This window comes from Myiozetetes cayanensis, unplaced genomic scaffold (genome assembly GCF_022539395.1).
Source record: "Myiozetetes cayanensis isolate MyiCay16 unplaced genomic scaffold, myiCay2020 scf3, whole genome shotgun sequence".
Lineage (NCBI taxonomy): Eukaryota > Metazoa > Chordata > Aves > Passeriformes > Tyrannidae > Myiozetetes > Myiozetetes cayanensis.
This window is the reverse complement of record NW_026087521.1, coordinates 65026697-65054356: the sequence shown is the minus strand read 5'-3', so window position 1 is coordinate 65054356 and position 27660 is coordinate 65026697. Positions and strand designations below refer to the sequence as shown.

The window sequence follows — 27660 nt, the reverse complement described above, 5'->3', positions numbered from 1 at the left end:
TGCCTTCAAGTGAGGGCAGAGTCATCACAGAACAACTGGTTTGAGTCTTAAGACATGAATACTTGTACAAAAATGCCTGTTTATTTACCTCATAACTTGTTGTTCCTCAGGGTCCTGATTATAGGCTTTATAAGAGCGAGCCGGAGTTAACCACAGTAGCAGAAGTAGATGAGTCTAATGGTGAAGAAAAAACAGAACAAATGTCAGAGTCAGAATCTACTGCTAAAGGTTTGTCCCCGAGTGTGCTGTTTACAACCTTTCAGGTTTTTTCACAAGGAATACAAAGCTTAACTGTGTTATAGAAGCTGCATCATGGTTTGTATCTTTGTAGCCTGTCCATTTCCCAGTTTGGTGAAACAGCTTCCACAATAAAATAATGATTTAATTATATGACGAGAAAGATTTCAGTCAATTACACCGCAGAAAAATCAAACATTACACTCACCAACAACCCTGAAATCCTTATTGACACCATGTCTAATCACATCACTCACATTCCCCACACACCATTCCCTTGAACAATTACCCATTTTATGTTCTTGCCCTTGAACAATTACTCAGTTTTTGAATCAAGCTCCCGATGTTATGTCGCTGGAACGTCCAAAAAGGCAGCACCACAGAATTTTCAGGCTCTCATAAGGCAGGGAAACAATGTCTTTTTCTTTTTTTTTAATCTTGTAATTGTTGAATTGCCTTCTGTCCTCTGATATAATAGGAATAATGATCATGACCTTGGAGTGTACAGACAATAAAGGTCTTTGCAATTGCTAAATGCTTTAGATTCTTCTCTTCATCTAGCTTCCATAAAAGCTACTAATTGCTTGGTAGAGTCTTTTACCAGGAAGTCCTTCTCAATTCTGTTTGTTAAAACACACAGAATAGTTTGTTAAAGGTGACTTCAGGAAAATGCTCAGCTTTAGCACCTCCCAAAAACCATATTAAGAGCTTTGAGAGAAAGTAACTAAATTTAGGGGTTTTCTTACTGTAAGGATTGATGTTTCCAGTGCCAGCAGGATCCTTGCCTCTTGTTTTGCGAGTTTGACTCAGCATTAACAGAGCAGGCTGGTGCAATGGTACCAAAATTTTACCAAGAGTTATGATCATACAAGGATATTGTTTTCATCAGAATGGTAAATGGAGGCTTCTAAAACTAAGGTTAGCATAGCTTGAGTATAAACAGTGTGAATGGCCTTATGACATCATTTAAACTTGCACTTACCAGACAATTAGACAATTCAGATTCACTGTGGTATTTGCTGAGATAGAATGTTAAGATATATATTAAGTTTCTATTAACTTGGTGGAAAAAAATGCAAGGTTTAGCTTTAGCCTGAGGTTTGCTAATCATCAAACAACTTAATTGAGGAGCTTGCCTTTCTGAAAACATGCCTAGGTTTTATTGACCTGTGATGTACCAGATTACTCATAGTAATTTATGACAAGAGATAAAGTAATGATCAAGATAAAATAACAAAGCCTACACTGACCATATAAAGAAACCCAATACTTTTTGAGCACCCCAGTCTGCTTTCTATCTTAAAAGACAGAAATAGTTTTATTATGTCCATTTGTAGAAAAGCAGTCAGGGAAAGCAATAATACAAATTCCTCTAATATAAATAATATTTAGAGGTGGGGGACAGAATAGCTACAATGAGAGACTTTCTGTATTCTTAAACTCACTTCATTCTGTTGTTTATAATATCTGTGTTTTATCATCCAGTCCACACACTTGAGCATATGAATTTTCTAGCAGATATTTCTTGTTCTGGGCATTTACTCACGATAACAGTCCCCTTGCAGTAGGAAAAAATCTAACCATTCCTGATTGTTTGGCTGTTTTTAGAGTGTATATGCCATTACATTTTTACGCCATTCTATTTAGCAGTTTTTAAACTCAAAGGCAGTTCATCTTCTACATTTTTTGTTCCTTGCTGTTTTAAGAAGTCGTACCTAAATGATGTAGTTTCTTTTTTGAGAGTGATTCTAAAAGTTAATGAATTTCAGAGGAAAATTAAAAATGTTTTCCTAGCTCATTGTGCACATTGCTGTACTGAACAATTCTCGTGTCCGTCTTCTCTCTCTTTTCAAACATCAGCAAACAAGGAAAAATGTTTTAATGGGACTATGTAAAGTAATCCTTACAGCTGTCTTGAGACCAGAGGAATATTTATGGCCTGTGTAGTACATAAAGGTGACACAAAAAGAAAATGAACTTCTGCTGTGTTTTATCCTTTTTATGTCTAAAGGAGACCCAAACTGTTGCTTTACAGATTTTGGTTTGAGTGATGGATTTCACTCAAGGGCATTCACATACCTCCAGAGTATTTTGTAGGCCTATCAAACAGTTGGAGAAAGAGATGAACCTTCATTGAATCAATATATCAATAAATCTGTGAAACCTCAAGAAAGGCAAGTAGAAATAATGTGATTGTTAAAGAAATCATATGTAGCTTTTTCAGGCAAAATCATCAAGGAAATGATATTTTTCATAGTTTTATTTCCTGCATGTATAAAGAAGCACACACACAAGTCAGTCCACCCAGGAGCTGCTGGACTTACGGTATCTCCATTCAGCTCTCAGTACCTCTGGCCTCTCTAGTTTCCAAATCCTAGACCTGAGGTGTCTTGGGCAGGTGGCTCCCACACTGTGTGTTCTGCTTGCCATCTGCTCTGGCCTTCAGTTCATTAGGATCTCGCAGACAGAAGCTCCACCCTGGTAGCAGGTCTGGACGTAGGGTTCCTCTGGTAGCCCACCCCAGACCCAGAGTCTTTTACATTTTTGGCTCCCAGATCTCTGAGCTGTGTGCTACTCACAAGCTCACCTGGCTTGAAGATCGCTGGCACCTCTCACACATTGAAGGGAAAACATACCCACAGAGGAAATGGAAAATACTTTACAGAATAAAGTCACATAAGAAGATAGGACACTCTGCAGTGCTAAAGCATGGGCCTTGACCAGACAAGCACAATGGCAAGCAGCTTGCTTATGCAAAGCTGGCCCCTTTTATTCCCCCTCCTCTCTGTTATTCCAACTGTTATCCTTGTTCTTTCCCAACTCCCTTGCCCTCTCCCTTTCACAGCCTTTGTTTCTGCCCAAATAAGCAACCCACATATAATCACTTTTTGTCTTTGGTCCCGCTTTTGCTAAATTCTGTATTTTGACACTTTGCAATCTTGTAAGCCTGGCCTGAAGTGACAGCACTGGTAGGGTCACCTGGGCATCGTGCTGGCCTCGCAAACTCTGCTCCATAAAAAGTCCCAGCGTGGCCGTCCATGAGCTGTGAAGCTCGGCCATCATCCCTGTAATTCTCCCTGGGCCATCTGTGGAACTGCACCGAGGGCTGTCTAATATTTGTCTGTTCCTCACTGTTATTTTTATGTCCAGCAGCCTCTTGTGCCACGTGCAGTCGTTCCCTGTGTTTTGTTCCATTCATGCAACCTCAGGCCAGGGCCTATTTTTCCTTAAAACACACACAGGTTAGGCATTTAAGATCCTTGCTGTCTGTTGAGGAAGAGTTCCCAACATGTATTTCCTAGAAGACAAGTCGACAGTTTCGGCAGTGTTTTGCACAACACTTAGTATGTTTTGCTTTGCTGTTTTGCAGGCTCACATTTTCCTGTGGGAGTTGTACCACCCAGAACCAAGTCACCAACACCAGAGTCTTCAACAATAGCATCCTATGTCACTTTGAGGAAGAACAAGAAGATAGATCTGAGAACGGTACTTAAAAATAGCTTTCGAGCATTGGTGGACAGTAATACAACCTTGCCAAGTTTAAGTTCTGTAGTTACTCCAAAAGCTGACGTTATCTTTTTAATTTTCTTTGCTAAAAAAAAAAGGTTAAAAAAAATGACTGTTATTAAAGCATCATATACTAAGTTAATGGAGACAGCTGTAGGAAGGATGATAGTATTGTACATGTTGTGTATGTTAAACTGCACGGAGACAGACTTGGCAGCAACTAAATGGTAATGATAAAATGCACTAAAGCTGCTGAAGTTGAGACATGAGCTGAAAGGATATGAAGCATCTTAGACTAAAACTTTGAAGGACTTGTATTTGGCTTCTGGGGCAGTTTCACAGCCCCTGTATTACAAATACTGACTTTTATTTAGTTAGTTTCTAAAGTGGTTTGGGAAGTACCTAAAGCAGTAAAAAAGAAGGATACAGTAAGCAGCATGCAGGTAATAAGCCTGAAATTTCAGGTTAGAGAGTTCTGTAGTCTCTGGGTTAAAGACAGGCATTTATATGTAGTAAAAGGAAAACTTGTCTTAGTTGCAGCAGAGATAGGAGAAGTTGTAGGAAGAAGGGGAGAGGAGAGATGTTGACTGGAGAAAGAACTTTCACTTTTTGTCAATGAAAGCAGTTACTGTGAATGTAGTGAATGCAGCTGATTAGCCTGAAGTCAATTCTTATTTGTCATACAAAGTACAGATCTGCCTGAAAATCAGTGAATTTCAAGAAGAAAGTAGGTAAAGTGATGGTTGTTATTTTGGAAAAAATATAATGCTTAGAATTACAGATTTTTAAGTGGTGATAAATTCACTTAGTTTCAGCCTGCACTTGCTGTTAAATGATACCCAGCTGTAGTTTTTCTTGAAATAAAAAGGTAGAAATCACTATTAGATCAACTGGTATAAATGTCCTGGATCATTAAATTTCAATTATGTTTCTGTCTCAGTCAAATAACTCGTGTTTGCCAGTTGTATAATGTCTGGTAAATTGTTTTAGCTTGAGAGGATGGCTTTGAGAGAGCATCTACCCATTCTCTTAATGTTTATCATTGATGATGGCAATTTTATTGCTTAAAAAAGCAAATCATTCCTTCCTTTTATTTTCAAATTTGATGTTCATTTAATATTAATTGGGGTTTGTACTTTTTTTTCACATACATAGGAGGTCTTTATTTGCTCATTATTTTTCTGCTTCTTAGTAAATCATTAGGTGATCTCTTCTTAAGTTGGAAATCGTGTTTTTTAAAATCACATATATACATTTTCTTCCATTTAAGGAAAGACCAAGAAGTGCAGTGGAGCAGCTGTGTCTTGCAGAAAGCTCACGGCCTCGAATGACTGTGGAGGAACAGATGGAAAGAATAAAGAGACACCAACAAGCCTGCCTGAGAGAAAAGAGGAAAGGACTCAATATTATTGGCGTTTCAGACCAGTCTCCTTCACAGAGCTTGTCGTATGTCCGAGATAACCCATTCAAACTGGCACAGGTGGGTCCCACGTTGATCAGAAGCTTTCATGTGTCCAGTTAAACACCAAAGGTGTCTATTTGAGGCCGCTTGTGTGGAGTCACAGTTCTCTACCAGACCCAAAAGAAAGGGAGAGAACAATCTTTGTGCTTACACCCTCATCACAGAAGTGATTCTTCTTTGTCTTTTTGGAAAATAAATAGTTCAAATCTACATACGTTGTGATGTTTGTTCAGAGGGTTTTGTTGGTTTTTTCTTTTTTGAATTTAGCAGACAATATGAAATTGCAAGGTTTGTGACTAAAAACAGTATCAAGAGAATCATGGTTCAGTTGATGTTGAAAGCAATATATTCGAACATCTGTAACATTTTTAGGTAGGAATGTATATTTATGGTCATGGCTCCTAACTGGTACTCCTTTGCTGTGGTTTTTGAGCTCATAAATTATACATAAAAATAGAATGTGCACTTTTGTTTTCACTCATTCTTAAACTTGCTTCTTCACAGTTTATTCAAAGGTAAAGGGTAGGGAGAGAGAAGGAAGCTATGAGTGCTTGTCCTCAACCAGGAAATACTATCCTGAATATTTATCTAAAAAAACCCGAACAAACAAACAAAAAACAAAAGCCCAACTAAATCCAGATTCAGGATAGTGGATGTTAGGCAACCTACTACTTTCTGACTGCCAAGAAGTAGTTTTCTTTTTCAATAGCTTAATGGGGTTGGGGTTTTTTGTTTGTTTGAGGTTTTAATCTTCTGGCATAGTTTTTTCTTCAGACCACGCTGTTTATTGATTTGGGGTTTTTTATTATTTTTTTTTTTACACTGGTATGGAAATGCCTTCTTTTTTGTTTTGTAGGCATTTAAACATCTGATTTTCCAAAACCAGATTAAATGCATTGCAGTGTTAAGCAGTCACATATTTCTGAATAAGTTTTAGATGTTTTTTTTTTTCCTCTGAGCATGCTAAGCTGCCTTCAGAGCTGTACAAAAGTTCCTTTTCCTTTGAGAACATTGGATCCCCCAGAAGGCACTCAGTATCGGGGCTGACCTCATGAATGCTATATATGAAGGGAGTTCCTAGAAATACTTTTGTGATTAACACTGCCTTTCTCAAAAAGGGGATGTGCAAAGCAAACCTCTGCAGATTCTGTTTGGTAGTTTTTCCGGGGGTGTTTCAGCTTTGCTGCTTTCCTGTGGTATCGTTTCCTACCTCAAGGTGAGGAAGCTGCAGCCACGTCTGTCATATCTGGGTAGCCACCACACTGGGGGAAGGGGCCAAATCTTCTATGGCAGAACTCAGAAGGGTTCTGTTCATGCCAGTGCGTCCTTCAGCATTCTGTGTGAAATCAGGGCTCTGTGGATGATAAAGAAACTTACAGAATGCGTGAGAAGATGTCGGAATTGAATATTTAGCTAGCAGACCATGCTACAAAGTCACTTTCCCTACCACGGCTTTAATTCTTCCACGGGGCTATTTGGCAAAAAGCCCCAAGATGAGGTATTATGCTGTGGTAATAGTTTTTTATTTTTAAAAGCATAGATTCTATGTCTATTGATTTTTAGAAAAATGGTGCAATGGCATTAACCACTGGAAGTCTTTTCGTCTGTGGTTTGGTTATTTAAGAACTGTAGGAAAAAATGGATTTTATAAATGGCCTGCTGTGTAATTTTTAAGTGATTACCATAATACAAAAGGAAGTTGCTTCACAATTGTTATTGGGAACAGCATATGATAAGGATGCAGACTTTAATTTAGGAGAGTAAAGAGATTGATTTATGGACTGACTTACGTGGAATTTCCTCTTAATAGTGTGCATGTGTTAAATCACAGGAATTCAGCTGTAAGATTTACTGCTTTTATGGCCCCCACTTTTCTCAGCCCCAGTTCTTTGATAAGATGAACCTCACTTCAGTTCAGTTTGCTACTCTGCCAACATAATGTTCACAGTTCACAATCTTAAGCCACCTCTACCATCTTTCCACAAAATTTTTATATCAACTTCTTTGTGCAATGGATTTTTTTAAGGAATAAGTAATATCCTCTACCATTATCAAATGCTATGTTGTCCTTTATTAAATCAGTTCACAGCATAGACTTGGAAGATACCCAAGATAATTGGAGAAAGTGCACACAGGTGCACTGTGAATTTTGTGCTGAAAGCAGATTTTTATCCTTTTTCTTCTTTTTAGCCAAGAAAAGCTATTTTATAAAAGAACAGTGCTTATGAATGCAAGTAAGAATGCTACTAAGCTTGTGTGTGACTGAGCTAAATATGAATAAAATTTCAGAAGATAAAGGTGACATTGAAATGCTGGACATGAAGTGGGGGGGCACAGAAAGTACAATAGTCTTACAGACAAAGGAGTGTTAGGCTGAACTGTATTAAAAGGTACAAAAATGAGAAAATTTTAAGTCCTAAACAATTTCCATTTTCCTTATTGCAATGTGGTACACATAAGGTTTTTTAAGTATTTGATTTTATCACAGTCAGAGAACACCACCAGACTTACTCAGAACTGAGACAGTGACAACTTTTCTAAGAATACATCTGTATATCAATTTTGTTCCACAGAATCGAAAAAAGGATGATCCTGTATATAGTAACATGAAGGAATTAGAGAGCACCAGTAGAGAAAATAATTTCAAACAAAATAATGGAAGTCCTGGAGAAGAAATAGCGCAACTAAAACACGATGGAGAACAAGAACATAATTCAGGTTTTACTAAAGAGGTACTGAACTGTCCCTTATTGAACTGTTCATCACCCTGTCTTGCAGTAGAAAACTATTTTGAGCCACAGACAGCAGAGTGTGGGAAATTGAGCCAGTTCCTTTTGCTTGGAAAATAAAGATTTCTTTTTGTATATACAATATTCTGTAGATAATCGTAAGATTTTATCAGATCTGTCTTCAGCTGAGACATTGAATTCTCTCGTGTATGGCTTGTAAATAATAATGGTTGGTTTCTGTTCATTGCTTAGGCTGTCCCAGTATTTGACAATCATTTAATACACCTGAACTTTTGTTTGGTTGGCTATAGTGCATCAGATAGTTTATAGAAAGCAGAATAAAGGTGACACAACAATTTACACGTGGAAGTAGGCAATAAATGTACTTTGTGCTGTTTGGTCACTGATTCGATTTCTGTCTTGAAATAGTTTCAAACTCACCTGGCAGTGAATTACCTCAGTGTTTCTGGTACTAAAGTGCCCTGAACACTCAGCAAAACCAGACTGATTGTGAGGAATGTATTACTGGAGTTGTTTTTGCATAATCATATCTTGCTTACAGTTTAGTATTTTTAAAAGATTGTGTAGAGGTTTTTTTCTTCATCTGTATTCCTCAATCATCCTTTGCTTTTCCTTTTTTTTTCTCACTAATTTTTCCTTTTGTTTTCCTATTTTATATTAGTTTTTATAAACATATATCTGATGGAGAATGGTAAAAAATCAAATAACTAACTTCTGCTGTTACTCTTCAAAACCACTTTCTCTTGAGAGTCTGTTGCTTTGTTAAATATGTAAATCTTTTAAAGGAAAATTATATCATACACTTATATTGGCTATATCTAATCAGACCTTTAAGGGCAGCATTCAGCCTTATCAGCAATATATTCCAGTATCTGGAATTTCTGTTGGCACTGTAAAGAGATGGATACCATGAAAAATAGGCAGGCTGCAATCCAAAGAGTTCAGATAAGTTCTGGAAGTTATTTAGTCAAGCCCTGCCCATTGGCTCTGGTATGAGTTTCAGGATAACTCTATTAACCTGAGTGGTATTGATAAAAATTTCTGAAGTTATGTAATTCTGAGTTACTAAGTATACATGATGGCAAAATTTGTCTGTTAATAAAACTGTTTCCTGGTACTGTATTTCTTATCTGCCACTTAGTATGTGTTACAGCTTTTTGTTTCATGATTTCAATTTTTTTATAGCTGTCAAAAACTGATGATCTTTTATCAGATGCACATGTTGCATCTGACTCAAAAGAAGTGAGTAATGAAGAGAAAGCAGAAAAGAAAAATAAATTGGAAGAAACACATGATGGTGATATAAGGTAAAAATAAAACAAGATGTTCAGAGGCTATTTTAAAATTGCACATTTTATTTATTAGCTGAGCAGACCAAGCAACTGCCAGAAATACTGAAAAGGTAGATTTATATGTTTCTGAGTGGTTTACATATAGGGAAATCTGGTGAGAAGCTTAACTGCTGCAGGGGGTCAGTAAGAGGTGATGAGTTGGTGGGTGAAACAGTGTTTCTTTTCAAATATTGCCCCACTGATAAACAGAATATGTTCGTAATCCTTGCTTGGCCTCGTTATGTATTTCATAATATCAGTTCAGGCTTTGTATCAGTTAACTGTGAGCACTTCAGCCAGGGCTTCCATAGCAAGCTCTTTCCTGCTGGTATTTAGGAGCAAACTGCACATCTTATTTTACATCTCCTGCTTTAATTTTTACTTCACTATTTCGGAGCATTGCGGAATTAGAGGGATATTACATCTTGGATATTTCCCTCCAAGGATCCATAATTTCTGTGTAAGTTGGACTACAGGTCCTAAATGAGTTCTTACATTAGGTCATAACTTTCTCACAGGACCCTTCAGCAGTAGGAAACTGCAGGAGTATGTAAGGAAAGGAATTAAATTTCCAGTGCCTTTTTTTTTTTTTTAAGTGTAACTACACGAAGTGGAAGGGTTTCAAAACACGCGCTTCATTTATGGACTTGCAAGTTGCACCTTTTTTCTGTTAACGGGAGAAAATTAAATTATAACTCCTATACTTAGTGGTTAACACCTGAAATTAAGTTGGAGCGAGTTCTAAACGCTGTGCTTTTTTTAACCAGCTTGCAGAGTGTGACCACAGTTACAAACCACAAACCCAAAACCAGCTCAGAAGAAAGTGAAGTAGTTAGTGTTCAAGATCAAGAAGGGATTATGTCTTCATTTGAATTAGCAGCACAGTCTTCAAAAGGAAATCAGGCAACAGCAGGTATGGAAAAGAGTTGGACTGAAGCACAGCTTACACAGTACATATGTAATAGTTTATTTCATTTTGGTTATGTCTTTTGATGCTCTGAAACCCTCGTGAATTGAAAGTGCTGAGCTAGTCTACATGTCAAGTGTAGAGTTTTAGAATGTAGAGAAAAATAGTTTCCCACTGGACAGCTACAGAAATTCCATTTTTCTGAGGTTTTAATGTAGATTTTAGAGTTGCATTTAATTTTAGGGATTTTAATAACTGTTGCCAGAAACTGAGTCATACTGTAGTTGTTGGTTGGAACAAACACTTCCCTATTCATTTGGTAAAACAATATCTCTATCTGAATATGCATAGATTTTTTTACCATTGCTCCTTGCTGCTGAGTGGCCTCAGATATGCCCAAGATTGTGGAATCCACCAGAGTTTCCAATATATCTAGTAGACTTTAAACTAGCAAGTAGAAGACACCAGTTAGGTCATGCTTTGAGGAGTAAGAAAAGAGGAAGAAACAGAAAACACTGGTACAACGACTGGTGGTGTACTGCTTTACAAGAAGAGAAGGCTGGAATAAAGCAAAATGTATTCAAAGAGGGGGAAAGAGAGGGGAGTAAATAGGGGATGAGGAAGGAAGAAAATAGAATTTAGGACACTATTAGGATTATTTACTGATGGGAATGGTTAAATAAGCCAAATGCTTCAATTTATAGGTATAAGAGGTGATCTGGACCTTTGTAGTACAGTCAGCAATCCTTTCTGTGACTTGGTAATCAAAACCAGAACTTGTATGTACATTTTGTAGTGCTCAGCAGAATAAAACACCTTAGTTATTCTGAGCTGGGTTATAAAGGTGGGTCTGGGAGAGTATCCCAACTACTTGAATTTTACTGGGTTTTTTTTCCCTCTCTTTTGCAACATAAATAACACATCAGCATTCATGTATTTGTTCTGCTAGTTATTTCTAAGTCTGATAAACTCTCTTTCTTGAGAACAGCTCTTCTCCCCCTGATGTTGAGCTTTTTGTGCTGATCAGATTTTAAGTCTCTACTTGTGTAGCTTTCATTTGTTCCTGCTTATGTGTACAGTGGCTTGAAATGGCGATTTTCAAGCTTGTATTTGTTACGGCTTCTGTAACTTGTATTTTTTGTATTTATTTCTTTTGCTGTATGGCTCGCAGTGAAAAGTTTGCCTTCTTCACCAGAATCGTCATTGTCACCAGCTCCATCTACACAGACACAGCTCACAGAAGGATCACATTTCATGTGTGTATAGTTACAGAGAAGTACGTCTTTTTTTTTTTTCCCCCACTCCTCCTGTTCCTAATAATTTTCTACGTGTATGTACTCTGGTTGTTTTCTTGGGAAACATCTGTAGGCAGTACTCAGCAAGAGAAAGTTACCTGCGGTGGTGAATATAAACTAACCAGAAAAACAAACAAATTCATGTATTGATTTGCTGGCAAGGAGGGTATTGTCTCTCCAAGTACAAAGAGAAAGGGCTAATTGGTTTATCAAGCTGAGTTCTCCACAACGGGCAAGATAATGGCCCTTTGAATTACATGAGAGACCCGAGCTGTTACAAAGCAGATAGTTAAGGTATCAGCATCACTGCACAGGTGCAAATGAATCTTGATGCTTCACTCGTGGTAATAGGCAACTGCAGCCTGGGCTCTCAGTGCTGCAGGGGACGGTCTGAGGGCCTGGGGAGTTTATAGCTTAAGACAGAGGTGACTGAGGCGTGACAAGGGCAAGGGAAAAAATGAGGGTAGAAGAAACATAACAATTGCAAAACTTCTTTTTTTTTTTTTTCTTCCTATAGAGGAAGCCCTTGTCATAGTGGGTGATTGCTTCTAAGAATCACGTTAGAATGCATGAGTTAGGCTAGATTTACATGTTCCTACCTGTACTGTTACCTACTTAATGAATGGCAATGAAAATACAAGTATGCGTGTTTGTTTATACAAGGGTTTAACGAAATTAGTAGGATACCAGTGTGAATGCTTCAGCACTTTGCCAGCATTTAAATCAATCCACATTTCTTTGTTGTCAGGAAGTACCTTTTTAAATAAGCTTTCTACTTAAAGAATGAGCTTGGTTTCAATGGCAGTGTTAAATACCATAGCTAATGTAACTTGAAAAAGCTTTAAAATCAAGGAAATTTAAAAATGAGACATTTTCAGTCATTTAGGGTGAGGAGATGTGAAAATGCATTTTTTTTATTTACCCTCCCAATCGCCATTGCAAAGCTTTCATCTTAAAAATATTAGACTTATTAGTCATCCCAGGCACCTTTATTGTATGAACTAAGGGCAGGAAACTATTTATACTCTTCCAAAAAAAAAAAAAAAGGAAAATTGTTTTAATCTTTATTCCTTTCGAGAGAGTGGAAAATGCCATCTTCACATTCAGTCCTGACACTGTTGCTGCCTTCCTGATGGGTGTGGTCTGTCATGACTAGATTTAGTTTGAACCTTTGTACTTTTATTCAATTTTTAGTTACAGATCTATTTAAAAAAGACGAATGGGACTTTTTTCTGGAAATGCTGATTTGTGTTAATGCATTTCAGTTTCACTATATGAATATACACACATTTATCATGCATCTCCTTTTTAAATAGGGCAAACATTCCCCCAGCAACTCAATTTTGGGTCATTAGTGAAACTGAAACTGCACTGCTGGATTCTGTCCGTGGCCACAGCACGCCTGTCTTGAAAGGGGAAGCAACCAGAAATTTATCACCAGTTGCATTAAGTTGCTTTCAGTTCTTGTCATCAGCTCAAATGATCAGATCAGCAAATCCATTTTCTTAAGGATTTATGCTCAATATGAGACCAGCAAAAGGAAAGCCCTCATTTAGTGACCTGCCTTGTGGCTCACTGCCCAAGCCTCGGCACCCTCAGCAAGGTGTAGGCCCCATGGCCAACACTGCAGCGTTTCTGTGCCAAGGACAGCTCTGCAAAGAGGCCTTAACTGCTTATGACAAAATGGTACATCTGGGATGGCACTTGTAAAACTAACACCCTGCTCACACATGCCTCTTCATGAAGAAGAAAGGATTCCAGAACTTCAAATACATCCGTTGTGGTTGTTCAGTGTTTGATTTGAGTTGGGAGAAGCTTTCAACTATGTGCATGCACATTCCACATTGCTGCATTTGATGCCTCTGTTGATTGTTTCCTAGGAGTTCCAACCCAAATTCATGCCATGAGCTGAGCTTAGCATACCCAGGGAGATGTGTGAAGCACGGTGTTTACTGCCCCTCACCTCCTGGGGCTGTGGTTCCAGGATTCCCAGTGCTTTGTGCTTTGCTGAGAGACCTCGCAGTGTCTCTCAGATGCAGGGAGTCCTGGGTGGCAAAGGCAACTTCAAAGCTCTGGGATCAGCCCTGTTCACATGCAACCAAATTTTTCAGGCAGCATCTGGAAAATGTAGAGTAGATTTCAGAGAATAAAGAAGTAATACCTATATTTGGCTTTTACAGTCAATTAGTAAAATGACACTCTTGGCCTGATACCAGGGGAATTTGGCATAGGAAATTGGTGGCACCAGGATATTGTAGCACTACGGAGAAACCCATTAACACAAGGCTACTTTCTTTTTCACAGTCCTTGCTGTGCAGAGACAAATCTGTATGTTTATCACAAACACTGTTAGATTTTAAGCACGACGTTTCCTCTGTGCAGTGTAGGGATAATGACATTTTATACAGCACCTGGATTCAAAGCTCAGAAACATTTTTAGTAATTAACTGTTAAATGGTATTTATACAAGTCCTAGCATCAATTACCAAATTCAGCAAGTTTGGGTGGAGCACTTGAACTTCAGAATACCTTTACAGCTACACTGCCATTACGGTGTAGCATCTAAATAATTCTGCATCCCTCTTCAAATTGTGCCTGTCATCTATTAGAGCAATTAGGATCTTTGCTATTATTGCTGGTTTTTTATGAAGAACATTTTGGGGATGACCATGTATTAGAGGATAAAACTCTAAGAATAAGCACACTTTCATTCAAAGTTGTGTAAATTTGAAAAAAAAAAAAAAAGCTTGGTTTTGCTTCTTGCTGTCGAAATACCTTGGCATCATTATTATTCATCAGGAGAACACATTTTGGAAACAACTGATTCCTAAGATACTTTATTATGTTCTACACCTACATTGCTAGGATGAGGTCATTCTTTGCTGTGTTTAATCCCATGAGTTGCTTTATACAGTATTCTGTTGCTAAAATAGAGTAACTTAATCTGTGTCTGTCTTTCAGCACTAACGACTTCTGTTGAAACAATTCATGCCTGAGATGTATGGACCTGACCTATGAAAATACAAGAAGATATTGTACAGTATATTTTAAATCTATGAAATTCATAGTTCTGATGCTTTTGGCCACAGAGCATCGTTTTATCACTTCCTGGAAAATGTTTATTCCAAGAGAGCTTTAACTGGCCCACATGTACACTCAACAACCTTCAGATTGTTCTCCTGATACCAGCTTGCTGCTATGATTTCTGTGCACATAAAACAAAGGCTCTTTTTAATGTGCAGCCTACAGTCAGAACTTTATTTGCTATTCTCCAGAATTTAATGTTCTTTTAATTATGGATCATATAAGTTTACTTTTTTGCTTCTTTTAGATGCATAACTCGGTTAATTTTACATATCACCACTAAAACTTGTTTTACACTTTTTAAACATTACAATTTATTGTTTTAACATTTTATTTGTAAAATTTTTATATATATATACATATAGATATATTTAAAATGTGCCATTTTTATTATTGCTTAGTAAAATATGTCCTGTTTCTGCTGTAATTATTTCTTGGTCAGGTTGCAATGTCAGCAGTTACTGCCACACTTCTGTCGACATAGACATTAATGTTAGTGGTTACTTTTGAATAAAATGGAGTGTAGGTATTTTGAGGTACTGGGCTTTTCCTTCATGGGGTTAGGGTGTGTACAGCAATAAGCAGGTTTTCAATCCAGTACTTAGATTGTGTACAAATGTAATTATGTTCATTGTGTATATATTATACAATGAGCACATATGATGTAAGTATAAGAAGCCACTTATTATTGTTCAAATACGAATGTTCATATCCCATTTCTTTTATATCATATTAAATAAATGTTGATGTTCTTAAGGACTGGTATGGTTAGTGTTTCTTCCAGCAAACAGATGTCACACTGTGTTCCACCTTTTGATGTGGGGAATGCAACAATTCCTATCTCACTGGCAACATCACCTGTCAACCAGAGTAGCAGTGACAGACTCTTAAGAGATCCCAGTCTTCCTCAACGGGAAAGAATAAGGCTGCAACACAGAACAAAAAAGACAGCCTGAGACTGAGACACAAGACATACAGGTTCAGCTCCTGACTCTCTCAGACTTGTATTGTGATATTGGAATAATCACTTAGTCATTCTGTGCCTCCATTCCCTGCCTGTTTACATGAGAGGTAACAGGGGTGTGGTGAGTAGTCATTCAATATTTGATAACGTTGATTGCCAAGTTCAGTGGGGTTAAGGAGAGAAGTGTGATGATTCCTTGAGGCTTTGGCATCTGCGAGGCATCTTCCAGAAACTGAAAGAAAATCTGGAATGATTTATCTGGGGTTGTCACACTACAGATGTTGCTACAGCTTCACCTTTCCACCTTGCACAGCTGTTTGAATTTGCCCGAGACAAAAGAGGTTTAGAAAAGAATGATGAAAAATGAAAAGATTTAAAGGAAAGCTTTTGAATGTAGGAATTAAAGCTAAGGAATCTTTCACAGGTTCAGGCAACTGCTCTGTGCTTTGGTGCACGTGTGTGCCATAAGTGGTAAGGCAAGTTTCACAAGAAGACAACTGCCAGCTCCTGTTGTGCTTTTTTTATCGTACAAATCATATCCCGATCAAGTTAATATTGCTGTTCTAGAGACTGTATAATTCATTGTGCTTTTCCATAGAGGAATGCCTGAGATTAATACATTGTTTGAAATAACTCTATCATTGCCCCCCTCCCCAAGTAGGAGTTCGTGTTCCTGGGGCTCGTTGCTACGAAGGCACAGAGTACACTCTCTGGCTACCTGTTCTTCTGCCATTTTCTTTGAAAAGTGCAAAAATAGGAATCAGAATTTAGCAGCAAAGCTTGGAGAGTCACAGGGAAAGAGATGGCTAAAGGAAAGAAAATGAATCATGATGCAGGCAGACAGCATCCATCTGAAAGTTTGACCAAATAGCGATTTTTTTTTTGGAACAGGAGCCCTAAATTAGTGCATTCTTCCTTCCAAAAAACAAAGTGAAGAAGAGGAATGCGATTTTTTTTTTTTTTTGCTCAACCAGCTGAGGTTTAAGTTCAGGGGTATCGCTGGAACACCTGAAGCAAAGCACATAGGACACACCCTGTTCTCTCCCTAACCCTTCTAGAGAGAGAGCTCTGTTTGCTGTCAAATTTTGCAGTCTTTCTGTCCTTGCTGCCAAGAATTGCAACCAATAAAGGAAAGAATGACTAAGTGATTTTTGGACATTTATAAATGTTGGCTGTGTTTAAAGCATTAAAGGTTTGGTGTATCTGCAAAGAATGTGCAGTTTACATTGAAGCCACATGGAAGAATTAGCAAGTTTTGCTGGTATAATTGTTGGCAAAAACAGCAAAGGTAAATAAATGATGCAGGAATGTAGTAATGCTCATAGACTACAATTTCACTTCCTGTGGGCACTTTCAGCAAAGACTTGGAGTTTCATTGGGTGCTTTATTTTTTGTCTTACGGAAGTAAAAAATATGGCTTTGTGTTATCACAGAGCATCTACTGTTTCTTACCTCATCAGAATAACTCATCCCAATGATCATATTCCTGAGATATAGAAATATCAGAATACTGATATGGTCAGCTTTCAAACATCTATTTTAAGTTTGTATCTAGGATATTTTTATATTTCTGACTGATTGCTTTATTGGCTATTGCACTGACACTTGTATATATGGAACGTGCTTTTTTTCAAAAGCAGGAGTCCTTAGGAATAATGCCACACATTCTCTACAGATGTTCATGCTTTTCAGAACCAATTACATCTATTTTTGTCTTTTGTTCACCATTTGCATTGTTCCAAGGCTACTAGAGAATGTGATTCTTTTAAGTCCCTTAATAAAGTGACATTACTCAAAAAGTTATAGTTGGTGTCTTGGCAGTTTTTGTATGTTGTGGACTGGCTCAAACAAAAAGACCTCACCGGGCAGTTGAAACCCCAGTTGAAACCCAGGCCTTGTTTATATTATTACTGGGGGTGGGAGGGAGTAGTCTTCAGTTCATATTTAGTCATAAATAATCTGTCATAAAATTAATCCAATAAGGTTCTATTTTCAGGAAATTGGGGGAAAAAATGAAACGTTTCTATCTAAATCACAGTAATTGGACAGACTGTGACAGAATTATTGTGTACCCTATTGGATCCACTAGATGTACCAGGACTACATGCATGAAAAACATTAATGAATTACACTGTTAGTGGTACATCTGCTAAATTCTCTAGAACTTGAGCTGGTGGCTTAAGTTTTATCCTGGTCAAGTAAAGCAGCAGAATAAAAGATCTTTAATCAGTGGTGCTGTTGGATAAGTCTTACCTCAAACTTTTCATTATAACAATAAGGTGGAGGCGTTTGTTTTTTCCTTCTCTAATAAACCATAAGTAGTACTCATTCAGATCTCAGAAGTGGGTCATCCTGTCTTTTCTCCACAATACTATTTGATCCCTGTGATCCTGGATTTTGCTATACTAATTTTCTGAAGTTATTCTATCTTATTTCACTTTGATTCCTCAGTTAAAATGTTATTTTCCATCCTTTAGAAAGTTGACATTTAAATGGCTGATAAACAAATTGCCTATACCTGGCATTAATAATATACCTGAAACAATTTAACTTTTTTAAGGATGCACGTGGAGATAACAAAGCAACATCTGGCCTTCATTTCTTCTAAAGAACGTTATATATGCTTGCTGTTATATCCTGGGAGCTGTTTAGCTTGTCCATATGGGAACACTGAAGAAGCTGCCACAAAATAAAATGGAATATACTGGTGGCTGAAAACAAATGCCTGGCCCAAAATGAAGGCTAAAAGCAGCTGCTTTCTGAACTTGACACGCACAACTTGTTACCCAGCTGTTCCAGATGTGTCAGCATTCGAATGTTACTTGTGGAATGAGGGTTTTGGTAATTTTTTTTTGTGATGTTTCTTCATTCTGTGGTATGCCAAAGAAAATGTTTCTAAGGTCTATCTAAATATTATCTGGCTGCTGTGGTGAAACTGCAAGAAAGTCTTTAATTGTAGCTATGGGTAAGTGACATCAGCACAGTGGTTGCTAATTCATGTGGCAGCCTGGCTATGGATGTGTTTAGAACACTTACTTAGGCTGGATTAGGTTCTGTTTGGGATGAAAGAAAAGCTGTAAGCAAATGGTGCTGTTTCCAGTGGACTGAAGTAGAGTGTATCTGGACAAAACCAGATGTGATATCATTAACTTCTTTATTACTGAAACCAAACCTAAAATAAGGAATTAAATTTTTTTTTTTGTCAAATTCTATCCAGATCCCTGTTCTATGAACGAGGAGCACTTCAAAGAATTTCAGACTAAAAATGGAAACACCCTCTTGCTCTTTTGAAGGTGAAATAAGTATTTAAAAAAAAAAAAAAAAAAACCACCAAAAAACCACCAACAAAACAAAACACAGCAGACCCTGCAGGTTTAACTTTATATGTAGAACAAGTGGGATTTACTTGTGGCTTAGAGATTTGGTCAGTGAAAACTTTCAGAAAAGTACATCTTCATCAGTTGTCATTTGGTAACTGTCCTGAGTCATGCTGTGAAGTGACTGGTACTGTCCTGGTCTCTCTTCTGCAACTTTAAACCCATTCCAGCCTTATTTATAAAATACTTGACATTCCTTATTGTGGAGGAAAAAATGCCTTTTCCCATACCACAGCTGTCTGTCCCCTGCATAAGTAGCTGAATCCAGGCCGTCACTTTCTTGCTTGGAATCACTAAAAACTGCAGGTGCTTATCATCTTGAAAGATCAAGCCCAAAGCATATCAGGTGAGACACCCAACATTTCCTAGTAACTTGCTTGTGAATCTCATTTTCAGCAATAAATGCTACTTAGGAAAAAAAAAATTTTTTCCAAGTACTAGTCACATTGCTAGAAATAAAATAATTAGTAGGTACAAACAAATATATAAGAAATTATTTGAGAAAGGTGTTATTAATTGACAAGAGTACATTTCAAAGCAGTTGAGAAAAAACGGCAAAATTCAGCAACTGAACTCATAAATCACCTCTTTACAATATGAATTTCTGGTGGGTCTTGACACTGATTACATGTGTAGTCAACTGCTATGTATTGTGCAACTTTCTTGGTAAATTCCCAAGTCTGCCAGAACATGGAGGCTGTTTCAGATGTTTTAGCTTTCAAGATGAATGTTGGTTTGTGTTTTTTTTAGTATTTTCATGCTCATGCAGCAGTCTAGGAAGCAGCTGTTAGCGGCTGTTGGGTTTATTCTTTTTATACACCGAAATGGTCATATCTAGACAGCGGGGGAAAAAGACAACTGAACTTTCTGATGAATGTTTTCTGATGTTTGTGGCTGCTGCCGTTTTGTGTTTGGTTTCTGGCTACCTGGAGACTGCCTCAGAGGGTTTGCACATGCAAGGGCTGGTACTGCATGCAAGCCAGCTTGTGTAGGAGTGAGGATTAGATGAAGGTGTCGTTTTGTGAGCAGGGAAATTGCCTGGAACCATAAATCACCTTTGAATAACATTTCTGGGCTGTTTTCTTAGCCTGTGCCAACATACCTATAATATTTTGCAGCTACTGTTTCTAGTACATTGTGCCTACAAATAGTAAGTATTTTGAATAAATACTTACTGGATAATGTGATTGCTATTTACAAGGTAGCAGCTACAAATCAAAGAACCAGCCTCTCAGCCATTTAGGAGACTGTCTGTAATGAAGAGGAATTGGTTAATAACTCATGGACTGCAACACTGAGAAAACCATATTTGCTTTTATAAGCTGATTCTTTGGAATATTGGGGGGATAACAACTCTGACCTCACAGTGTTTTATTTTAAAACACTTATTTCATGCTCCTAAAGCTATTCCACTCTGTGTGATCAGCTAAATATAACCTAGCTAAGCTCTGCTTCATTTCCAACATCCAGAATTTAGGACAAGGAAGAACAGAGGTCATGACATTTTGATCATTTTTGCCTCATTAAAATCTTGTGGACCCCAAGGAGCACAGCTGGGTCATGTTTGTAAAAGGTAGGACTCTAAAGCCTTGCTTTGAGCCATGCCTATTTCACAGAAGTGCTCTGCACGAATTACCCTGTACATCTCTTCCTGGCTGGCTGGTTCCAGGCTAGAGCACTTCAGTTATTTCACCTTTGAACAGAATCCCTAACTTTTACAGCATTTTTAGGCAATTAATCATAGGCAGCCTGTGATGTCTAAGATCTCTTTACAGCTGATGGCTCTGAACTATTAGGAGGATGACAGTATACAGGAGTGAATGCTAGTTAAAGCTTAAGCACTCCAGACTCCCTAAGGTAATTCCCAAACCTTCGGACGCTGTAACTGCATGTTTGAATGCAGCAAACCAGATTTCTATTAATTTGATTAGATGGCCTTCTGCAACAGCTGTTGAGGAGCTGTTGATTTTAAGGATGCCCAGCAAGCAGGATTTGTGTTCTGAAAAGTGCTGCTGGCAATCAATATCACTGCAAGAGGAGGCTTTCCCTCCCACAGCCCCACAGCCCTCCCTTTCTCCTGCAGCTGTCGGTAGGCACGGACTCACTGGCTTGTGCTGTGAAAACAGTGTTATTACCTGTTGGCCTTGATGCAGGAGCAGCCAAGCTAAGCTTCCTTCCAGTATCTGCACTGGGAAGATAAGTTGTGTTGGGAGGGGAAGCAGGAGATGAAGGGCACGTATGTTATCAGTCCAAGTTCAAGTGCTCACCCAGAAGGACCCCGGGAGAACAAAGTTAGCCTGGCTGTAGCTGCTGCTGCCGCCTTCCCACTGCAGCTTTCCTCCTTTTCCCTCTCTGCCTGTGCCTTTGTCCTCACGGCGTGGCTGCCATTGTGCGGTAGTTTTTAAGGGATGAAAGCGAAGGATCGCTGATGGGTGACATGATAGTGCTTTAAATGGGAATGCAGATCGGTCCCAATACCGCCCGATATAGTAACGAGGACAAAGCCAGCGGCGGCGGCACAATGGGCTCAGGATCATCGCCATGGCCGCGAGGGGCTGACAAAAGGAACAAATAGCAACATGAGGTTAAAAAAAAAAAAGATCCAAAGCTGTCAAAGGTCCCGTGGGCTGAGAAACTGTGCAACTTGCAAGCTGTGCAGATGTGGCAGAACTGCAGCTGACCTGTCATCTTAGTAATATTTAGTATCCCTTTCTCTTCTGACTTTCTGGGAATCTGGGTGCTGAGCACGCGCAGGAAATCGGGGATTACAAACTTGTCTGAACTTTTCACTGCCAGACATTAACATGCAGATGCAGCAGCCTGTATGTAAATGATGTTATCTGAGCTGTTTTATGCATGTGTTTCCAGGATAAGAAAGGAGATTATTTCATTGTGTGAACTAATTACCTGTGAAGAAAAAAATTTAGAGCCTTTTTAATGTAAATGCCAGGCTGTATTTTTATTAAGCTTCATATTCAGTGATGCACTGTTGTGTGTTTATTGTGTATTTTCAAATGTTAAGGACTTGATCCTTTAACCTAAATGAAAGAAGTTCTTGATGTGACTTTGTATAAACGGGTTTCTTTGCGAGGTTGTAACCACATCTTTCTTTGCCCATAAAATGAGGTTGCCTCACCAACCATAAAGTGACTTTAAGTGTCATGGTATTGCTACTTAATCGTGCACAGCGGCAATTAAAGATAAAAAGAGGACAGTCATTGGAACTATGGGACAAATTACTGCAAAACAGAGAAAATATTCTCTTGTCCTAATCTGCAGTTGCAGACAACCAGGGCAACAGAATTTGTGTTCACACAGCAAACCTGAGCCCAAGTGGGAACAGCCCTTTTGGCTTCAGGTGGACAGACTGTATGATTAAAGTTAAACATGCTCATTCTGCAAACATTATGGTACAGGAGAGAATTTGTGCAAGAATCTGATCTCTTGTGGTTACTACATCTCAGCTGAAATTCTGCATGTTGCTTATTAATAGTCTAATTAGATATGGGAGGAGGGGAGTAACTTTCAAGTACTTCATGTTTTAATATTTGTGTAGCTTTTAAACCAGCATTTATTTTGTCATACTTTGTTAAGCATGATGTAAACTGGGTTGTTGAGGTTTTACTGTAGAGCATAAGCTGATGAGAGTATCTTGCATGTAATGGAAATGAAAATACCTGCAATATGCCAAAAGAAGTTAGCACAGTACAGTGCAGGTGGTGGACTGAGATCTTAGGGCAATAAAAGAAACTCCCAAAATCTGACTGTATTAGTATGCAAAAGGCCTCCAAAATGTGCACTGTTATAAAAAATCTGAAAGACAAGTGGTTCACAGACATGGGTCCTGCCCTTAATTTATGTTTTATCAAGGATGGTGAGGAGAATCTTGGGGTTTTTTTTCCTGTAAAGTCCCATTTTAAATTGGCTGCTTTGCTACCTCTCTACATGAAACTTGTGCTCGAGAAACTGGGATGTGAATGTGGCTGAGGGACCTTTGTGTCAGATCAGGTCCTCAAGATAGCAGGGAGAACAGAAACCATGGCCTGAAGTGGTGCCAAAGGATTTTCCTTGGAAGAAACAAGGCAGAAGTAGGTCATCTCTCTCTACAGAGCTGATACCTTAATGCTTTTCAGTGCCTGAGTTACTCTTCTATAATACATACCTCTTTATTGTACCTCTTATGCACTAGCACAACCTAAATCAAATACTTTTCTCAACTTAAGAGTCCGCAGTTTTATGTGAAGATGCATAGGCATGAACTGTAAGATTCACTACATTTAAAATTAGATCTTTTTGACCTTGCTGTAAAAAGTTCCCTACATTTTCCAGGCTTTAAACAGCTGAATTCACCTTCCACCAAGATGAAACAAATACTTAGCATTGCCAAACCCAGATAGAAATTCAGCTGTAAAGATGATGTTTCTGATAAATTATCTAGTTAAATGCAATATAAAGCAAACTGCTGCTAAGAATATATAGTACCCCATTTTCCTACTGTAATTTAAGTACTATAGTAGGTGGTTTTGAGGCACTGAACTGCCTAGAAAAAGTAGTGGAGAGTATTTGTTTCTTGAATACAGTTTACATGTGTCACTAGGCAAAAATCATTATGCACATAATGTTCATCTTGACTGAAAAAAAGCAGTTTTAAAAGACTGAATAGACTCAAAAGCATTATGTCATTAAAAGCCAGGCCCACCTCTATTGAGAACATTCCATGTGTATGTATTACAACAGCTGTCACTGGAAGGCTTCAAAGACAGACAACTCTACCTCAGAGCAATCCTGGGAAAGAGACTCCATTATGCATCTCCTAACCATGGATAAATTGCTGCTGAACAACATGATAAAATGTTTTGCTCACTCCTATCCAGACTGTTGTTCAGAGAAACTGGGAGCAACTGAGCTGGGACAGGAATTCATGAGAGGGGAATCGCTGCTTTGCCTATTAGAAGACATGCAGCATGTCTGTAGGGCACATCATTGGGGCATTAAGCTAATTTAGGTTTTACATCTCCCAGTTCTGCAATGCATTCTAGGCTTCCTGAGAGAGTGAACCTCTGAACTATTTAAATTCTGAATTATGGAGGGGTCACAGTGCAACTTAGACTCTGCTGTGTGGTACGTGCCAAGTCCCCATCTCCCAGCAGCCATCCACCATAAGCCAGCAATCTCAGGATTTGCCATGACTTCCCCAAAACTCCTTAGTTCTCCAGCTCTCAGGCTGAGTTTGACAGTCAGGCCCCACTGATGTCAATGGGAATTTTGCACTCAATACCAGAGAGACTGAACCTTCAGACAAGGCTTGTAGAATTCACCTGAGAGCACACATCTCTGATTATTTAATTTGCAAGAAAAGATGGCTGTTGTGACACTGGATGTAAAGCACTCAGTCTCATTTTTCATTCCACTAGTGTTAATCAGTGGGAGCACAATGCAAGTTTCCCATTGTCCATATTTCCAGCTGCCTCAAATAAACAGCATCGGAACTCCATCAATATGAGCACAGCCAAAAAGACCTTGCTTTCTCTTTCCTTGTTTACATCATGAGGATTCCACCTATGCAGCAATCATTTTCCGTCATTTCTGTAAAATAAAACTTCACTGTGAATGGAACAGTCTTGTAGGTCTTCCAGAACTGGTGCTTGTGGTGATTCCAGTGGGGCAGTTGGCATAGAGTGGCAGGTTCCCTGAGTGCTGTGTGAAAAATGATGTATTTACTTGGCTTGGAATGGCCAGAGCTGAACAGGTAAGATCCCAGTTTTGTCAAGAGTGTGACCCCAAGGAGTTGATACTGCCACAGAAATTCTCTCAGCCTCTTGCCCCAAAGGTGCCATGAAAACTTCACAGTGTGGGCCACCACCCCAAACATCACAGTCAGACACCCTGGCCCATAACACTGAGGTAAAAGGAATGGCAGATGTTACATCCAAGGAGTTGGACTGCAGAATGTGCTGGTATTTGATTAGGTTTTCCATAGGTTGCTGTTGCCATCTGCATGACATTTTTATGGCAAAAGAGAGTACAAGAAGGCTCTGGGTGCTGCCCTTGTTAAACCAGGGAGATAAACAGAAGGTATCCGGAGTACTGAAGGGGGAGGGGCAGGGGGGGCAGGAGAGATCCATTTTTGCCAGATTGCAGCTATTCCAGCTTCAGAGGACAAGAGTGGGGAAGTTTGAAGAGTAAAGCCGTGGAGATTTGACAAGCGGGCATTCCCCTGGCTCTGTTGTCAGTATGCAGACAGACAGCGCAGTTTCTTTGGCACAGAATTGCTGCAGTGAGCTGATGAAGATCTTTTCAGTCCCAGGGCTTCCCAGTGCTGTCATGACAACAGCTACTTTCCCGGTCCTGCTGAAACCCCCTTTCACATTCAGTGAATGCCGGGCACAGAAAAGTAGGTTGTTCTCATCAGTCTCCCTCTCTCTCTCTCTCAGATTTGATTGATTGAGAATAGGGAGGGGCGCTGTACTTCTACAAGCTTGGCTTATTTTCCACGAACTTGATGGATCCTTCATCCTAAGGGAGAGGTTTGAAGAGTTATGAATGGCAAACAGTGTTTTAATAGCTCAGAAGACAAATCCACTATCTGTAATAAGCCTTTGTCGTTAGTGGCAAATGACAATGAGGTTATCCTGCTGGTTTTGTAATTGTTAAATTAGTTTTGATTACTTTGAGTATGACTTCTGCTGTTCAGTGAATACCCTAATAATGGCAATTCAAGTTTTTGGATGCAAATCTGGTTTTTGGATGCAAATCTGAACTTTTCTGCAATTCACATGTTTGCTTGTGCTCAAGCTTACCAAATAATAACTTCCATTTAGATAAACTAATTCTGTATATCTCTAGCTGTTTGATAGACCTTCCATGACCTGAATTTTTCTTGTAACTTAAGCAGAGCAGTGGGGAGAGAAGATGAATCGTCCAGCTGTTAGGATTTTGAGAAATCTGGACTTTGACACCCATTCCATGACAGTATCTTGCCCAAGGCTGGCCAGACTGTGTGATAAATGCCTCTCTTAAGGATAACCTCTCTCCCTTAAGTCTGTAGCATGCCAAGATCTGGCAATCACGGGGAATATGTAATCTCACTCGCTTGTCATTTCTAATCTCACGGGATGTAGCAGGACCCTAAATTTGTCATACAGGCTATCGTGGGATTTCTGAATGCAGTCATTAGTCTTTCAGGCTGCATCTAAACCTGCCTGCAGTGACTCAGTGCTTGGTCCCACTCACACAGCTCAGCTGAGGTGCTGTGGCTCCCACCCAGGGCTCCCTTCCCATCCTTATTAATCACGGGGCAAGTCACAAGTGGTGTGAATGTGGTTTTGATCCTCATGTGGAGCTGGGGCAAAGCCAGGGTATATGGTTAAATCTGGGAACCCAGAGAAATGCTTACTGGTTTTGCAGATTTGGCAATGCCTGTGTCTTTGTGTAATGTGGGAGTAATAACTTTACAGAATCACAGAAGAGTTGAGGTTGGAAGGCACCTCTGGAGATCATCGAGTCCAACTCCCCTGCTGAAAGCAGCATCAGCTAGAACAGCCTGCCCAGGACCATGTCCAAGTGTGTTTTGAATATCCTAATGAATAGTGATGCCACAACCTCTCTGGGCAACCTCTGCCACTGCTTGAAAGTGAGAAAGGGTTTTTTAAAATTTTTTCAATAGAATTTTCTCTATCTCAGTTTGTCTTCATTGGCTGTTGCCCTTCACCAGATGCCACTGAGTTTGGCTCCATCCCCCTAAGCCTTCACTTCCCCAGGCTGAACAGTCCCAGCTCTCTCAGCCTCTCCTCATCTGACACGCTCCACTCCCTTAATTATCTCCAGGGCCCCTTGATGGGCCCACCACAGCATGTTCTGGGAAGCCGAGAACCATGGTTGGGAGGACCCATGTTCACAAGAGCTTGATCTTGGAAAGACAAGTGATTCTTCCAAGAAAAGGAAAAAAAAACACACAAACTTTATAGCTAGATTTGTGCAAGGGAAATTTCATTTAAATTTTATGAAACATTAATTTTAAAAAATCTAAAATTGTTCTGTGGAAAACTCATATTCTAGTTATGACCACAAATTGAAGAAGGGGAGTTTTAAAGTAATCCTAGAACGTGGAAAAGCTGTTGTAAACTTGTACTCTTTCCAAGCTGTGATTTGTATTTAATTAGCATTCAATTAATTATGCATTTCTGTTTGGTTGTAAAGGTTACACACCGGTTTTGCAACATGCAAGATCTTGATTACTTTTATGGTTTAGAAAGGAGTCTCCATGTGTGCAAAGAAAGCCTCTGCTCCTGACTTCACGTCTACATTTTTAGAAAAAAAAAAAAAAAAAAAAAAAAAAGGATTTACTGCCTAGTGTGCTTGTGCAGAACCTCCCCTCCCTCTGTTGGGATGACCTCCCCCTGGTTTTATTGGAAGGCTCTGTAGCAACTGACCTGCAGAAAATATATGGACATACTGGAGGCAACCCTGTGTATGTGCTCAGGCACACACCTTCATTTAAAGCTGGAATCCAGCTCTGTTTTGCATAAGAATGTTGAAAATACAAATTCCCCAAATTAACAGCATGTAAAGACTCTATAATCTTGAAGCAAATATGTTAATTATTGCTGGTTAAAACTCATCTAAATTACAACATTTAAGAACGATGATTTTTCTGAGACTTGGGAATTTTGGCTGCCTTTTATTGAAAAGGAGGAAACTGTGCCAAATAAAAAATGTACACAAGGAGGTATAGGATATTTTGCAA

The 27660-nt window shown here is 38.9% G+C and overlaps 1 protein-coding gene across 13 annotated transcripts in view; it reads left to right on the top strand.

Annotated features, from left to right (window-relative positions):
* Nucleotides 1-17340, top strand: part of PLEKHA5 (pleckstrin homology domain containing A5) — a 163100-nt gene extending 145760 nt beyond the window's left edge. For 11 of the 13 annotated variants that reach the window (XM_050323623.1, XM_050323616.1, XM_050323622.1 and 8 more), the window contains 8 exons: nucleotides 111-228; nucleotides 3608-3723; nucleotides 5015-5224; nucleotides 7780-7938; nucleotides 9142-9263; nucleotides 10055-10200; nucleotides 11366-11470; nucleotides 14451-14494. In XM_050323623.1, coding sequence (XP_050179580.1) covers nucleotides 111-228; nucleotides 3608-3723; nucleotides 5015-5224; nucleotides 7780-7938; nucleotides 9142-9263; nucleotides 10055-10200; nucleotides 11366-11460 — 966 coding nt within the window. In that variant the 3' untranslated portion in view covers nucleotides 11461-11470; nucleotides 14451-14494. Of the gene's footprint in view, nucleotides 1-110; nucleotides 229-3607; nucleotides 3724-5014; nucleotides 5225-7779; nucleotides 7939-9141; nucleotides 9264-10054; nucleotides 10201-11365; nucleotides 11471-14450 lie in introns of those variants that run through there. The other 2 variants (XM_050323612.1, XR_007629916.1) reach the window with 2 other exon arrangements.
* The last annotated feature ends 10320 nt before the right edge of the window (nucleotides 17341-27660 follow it).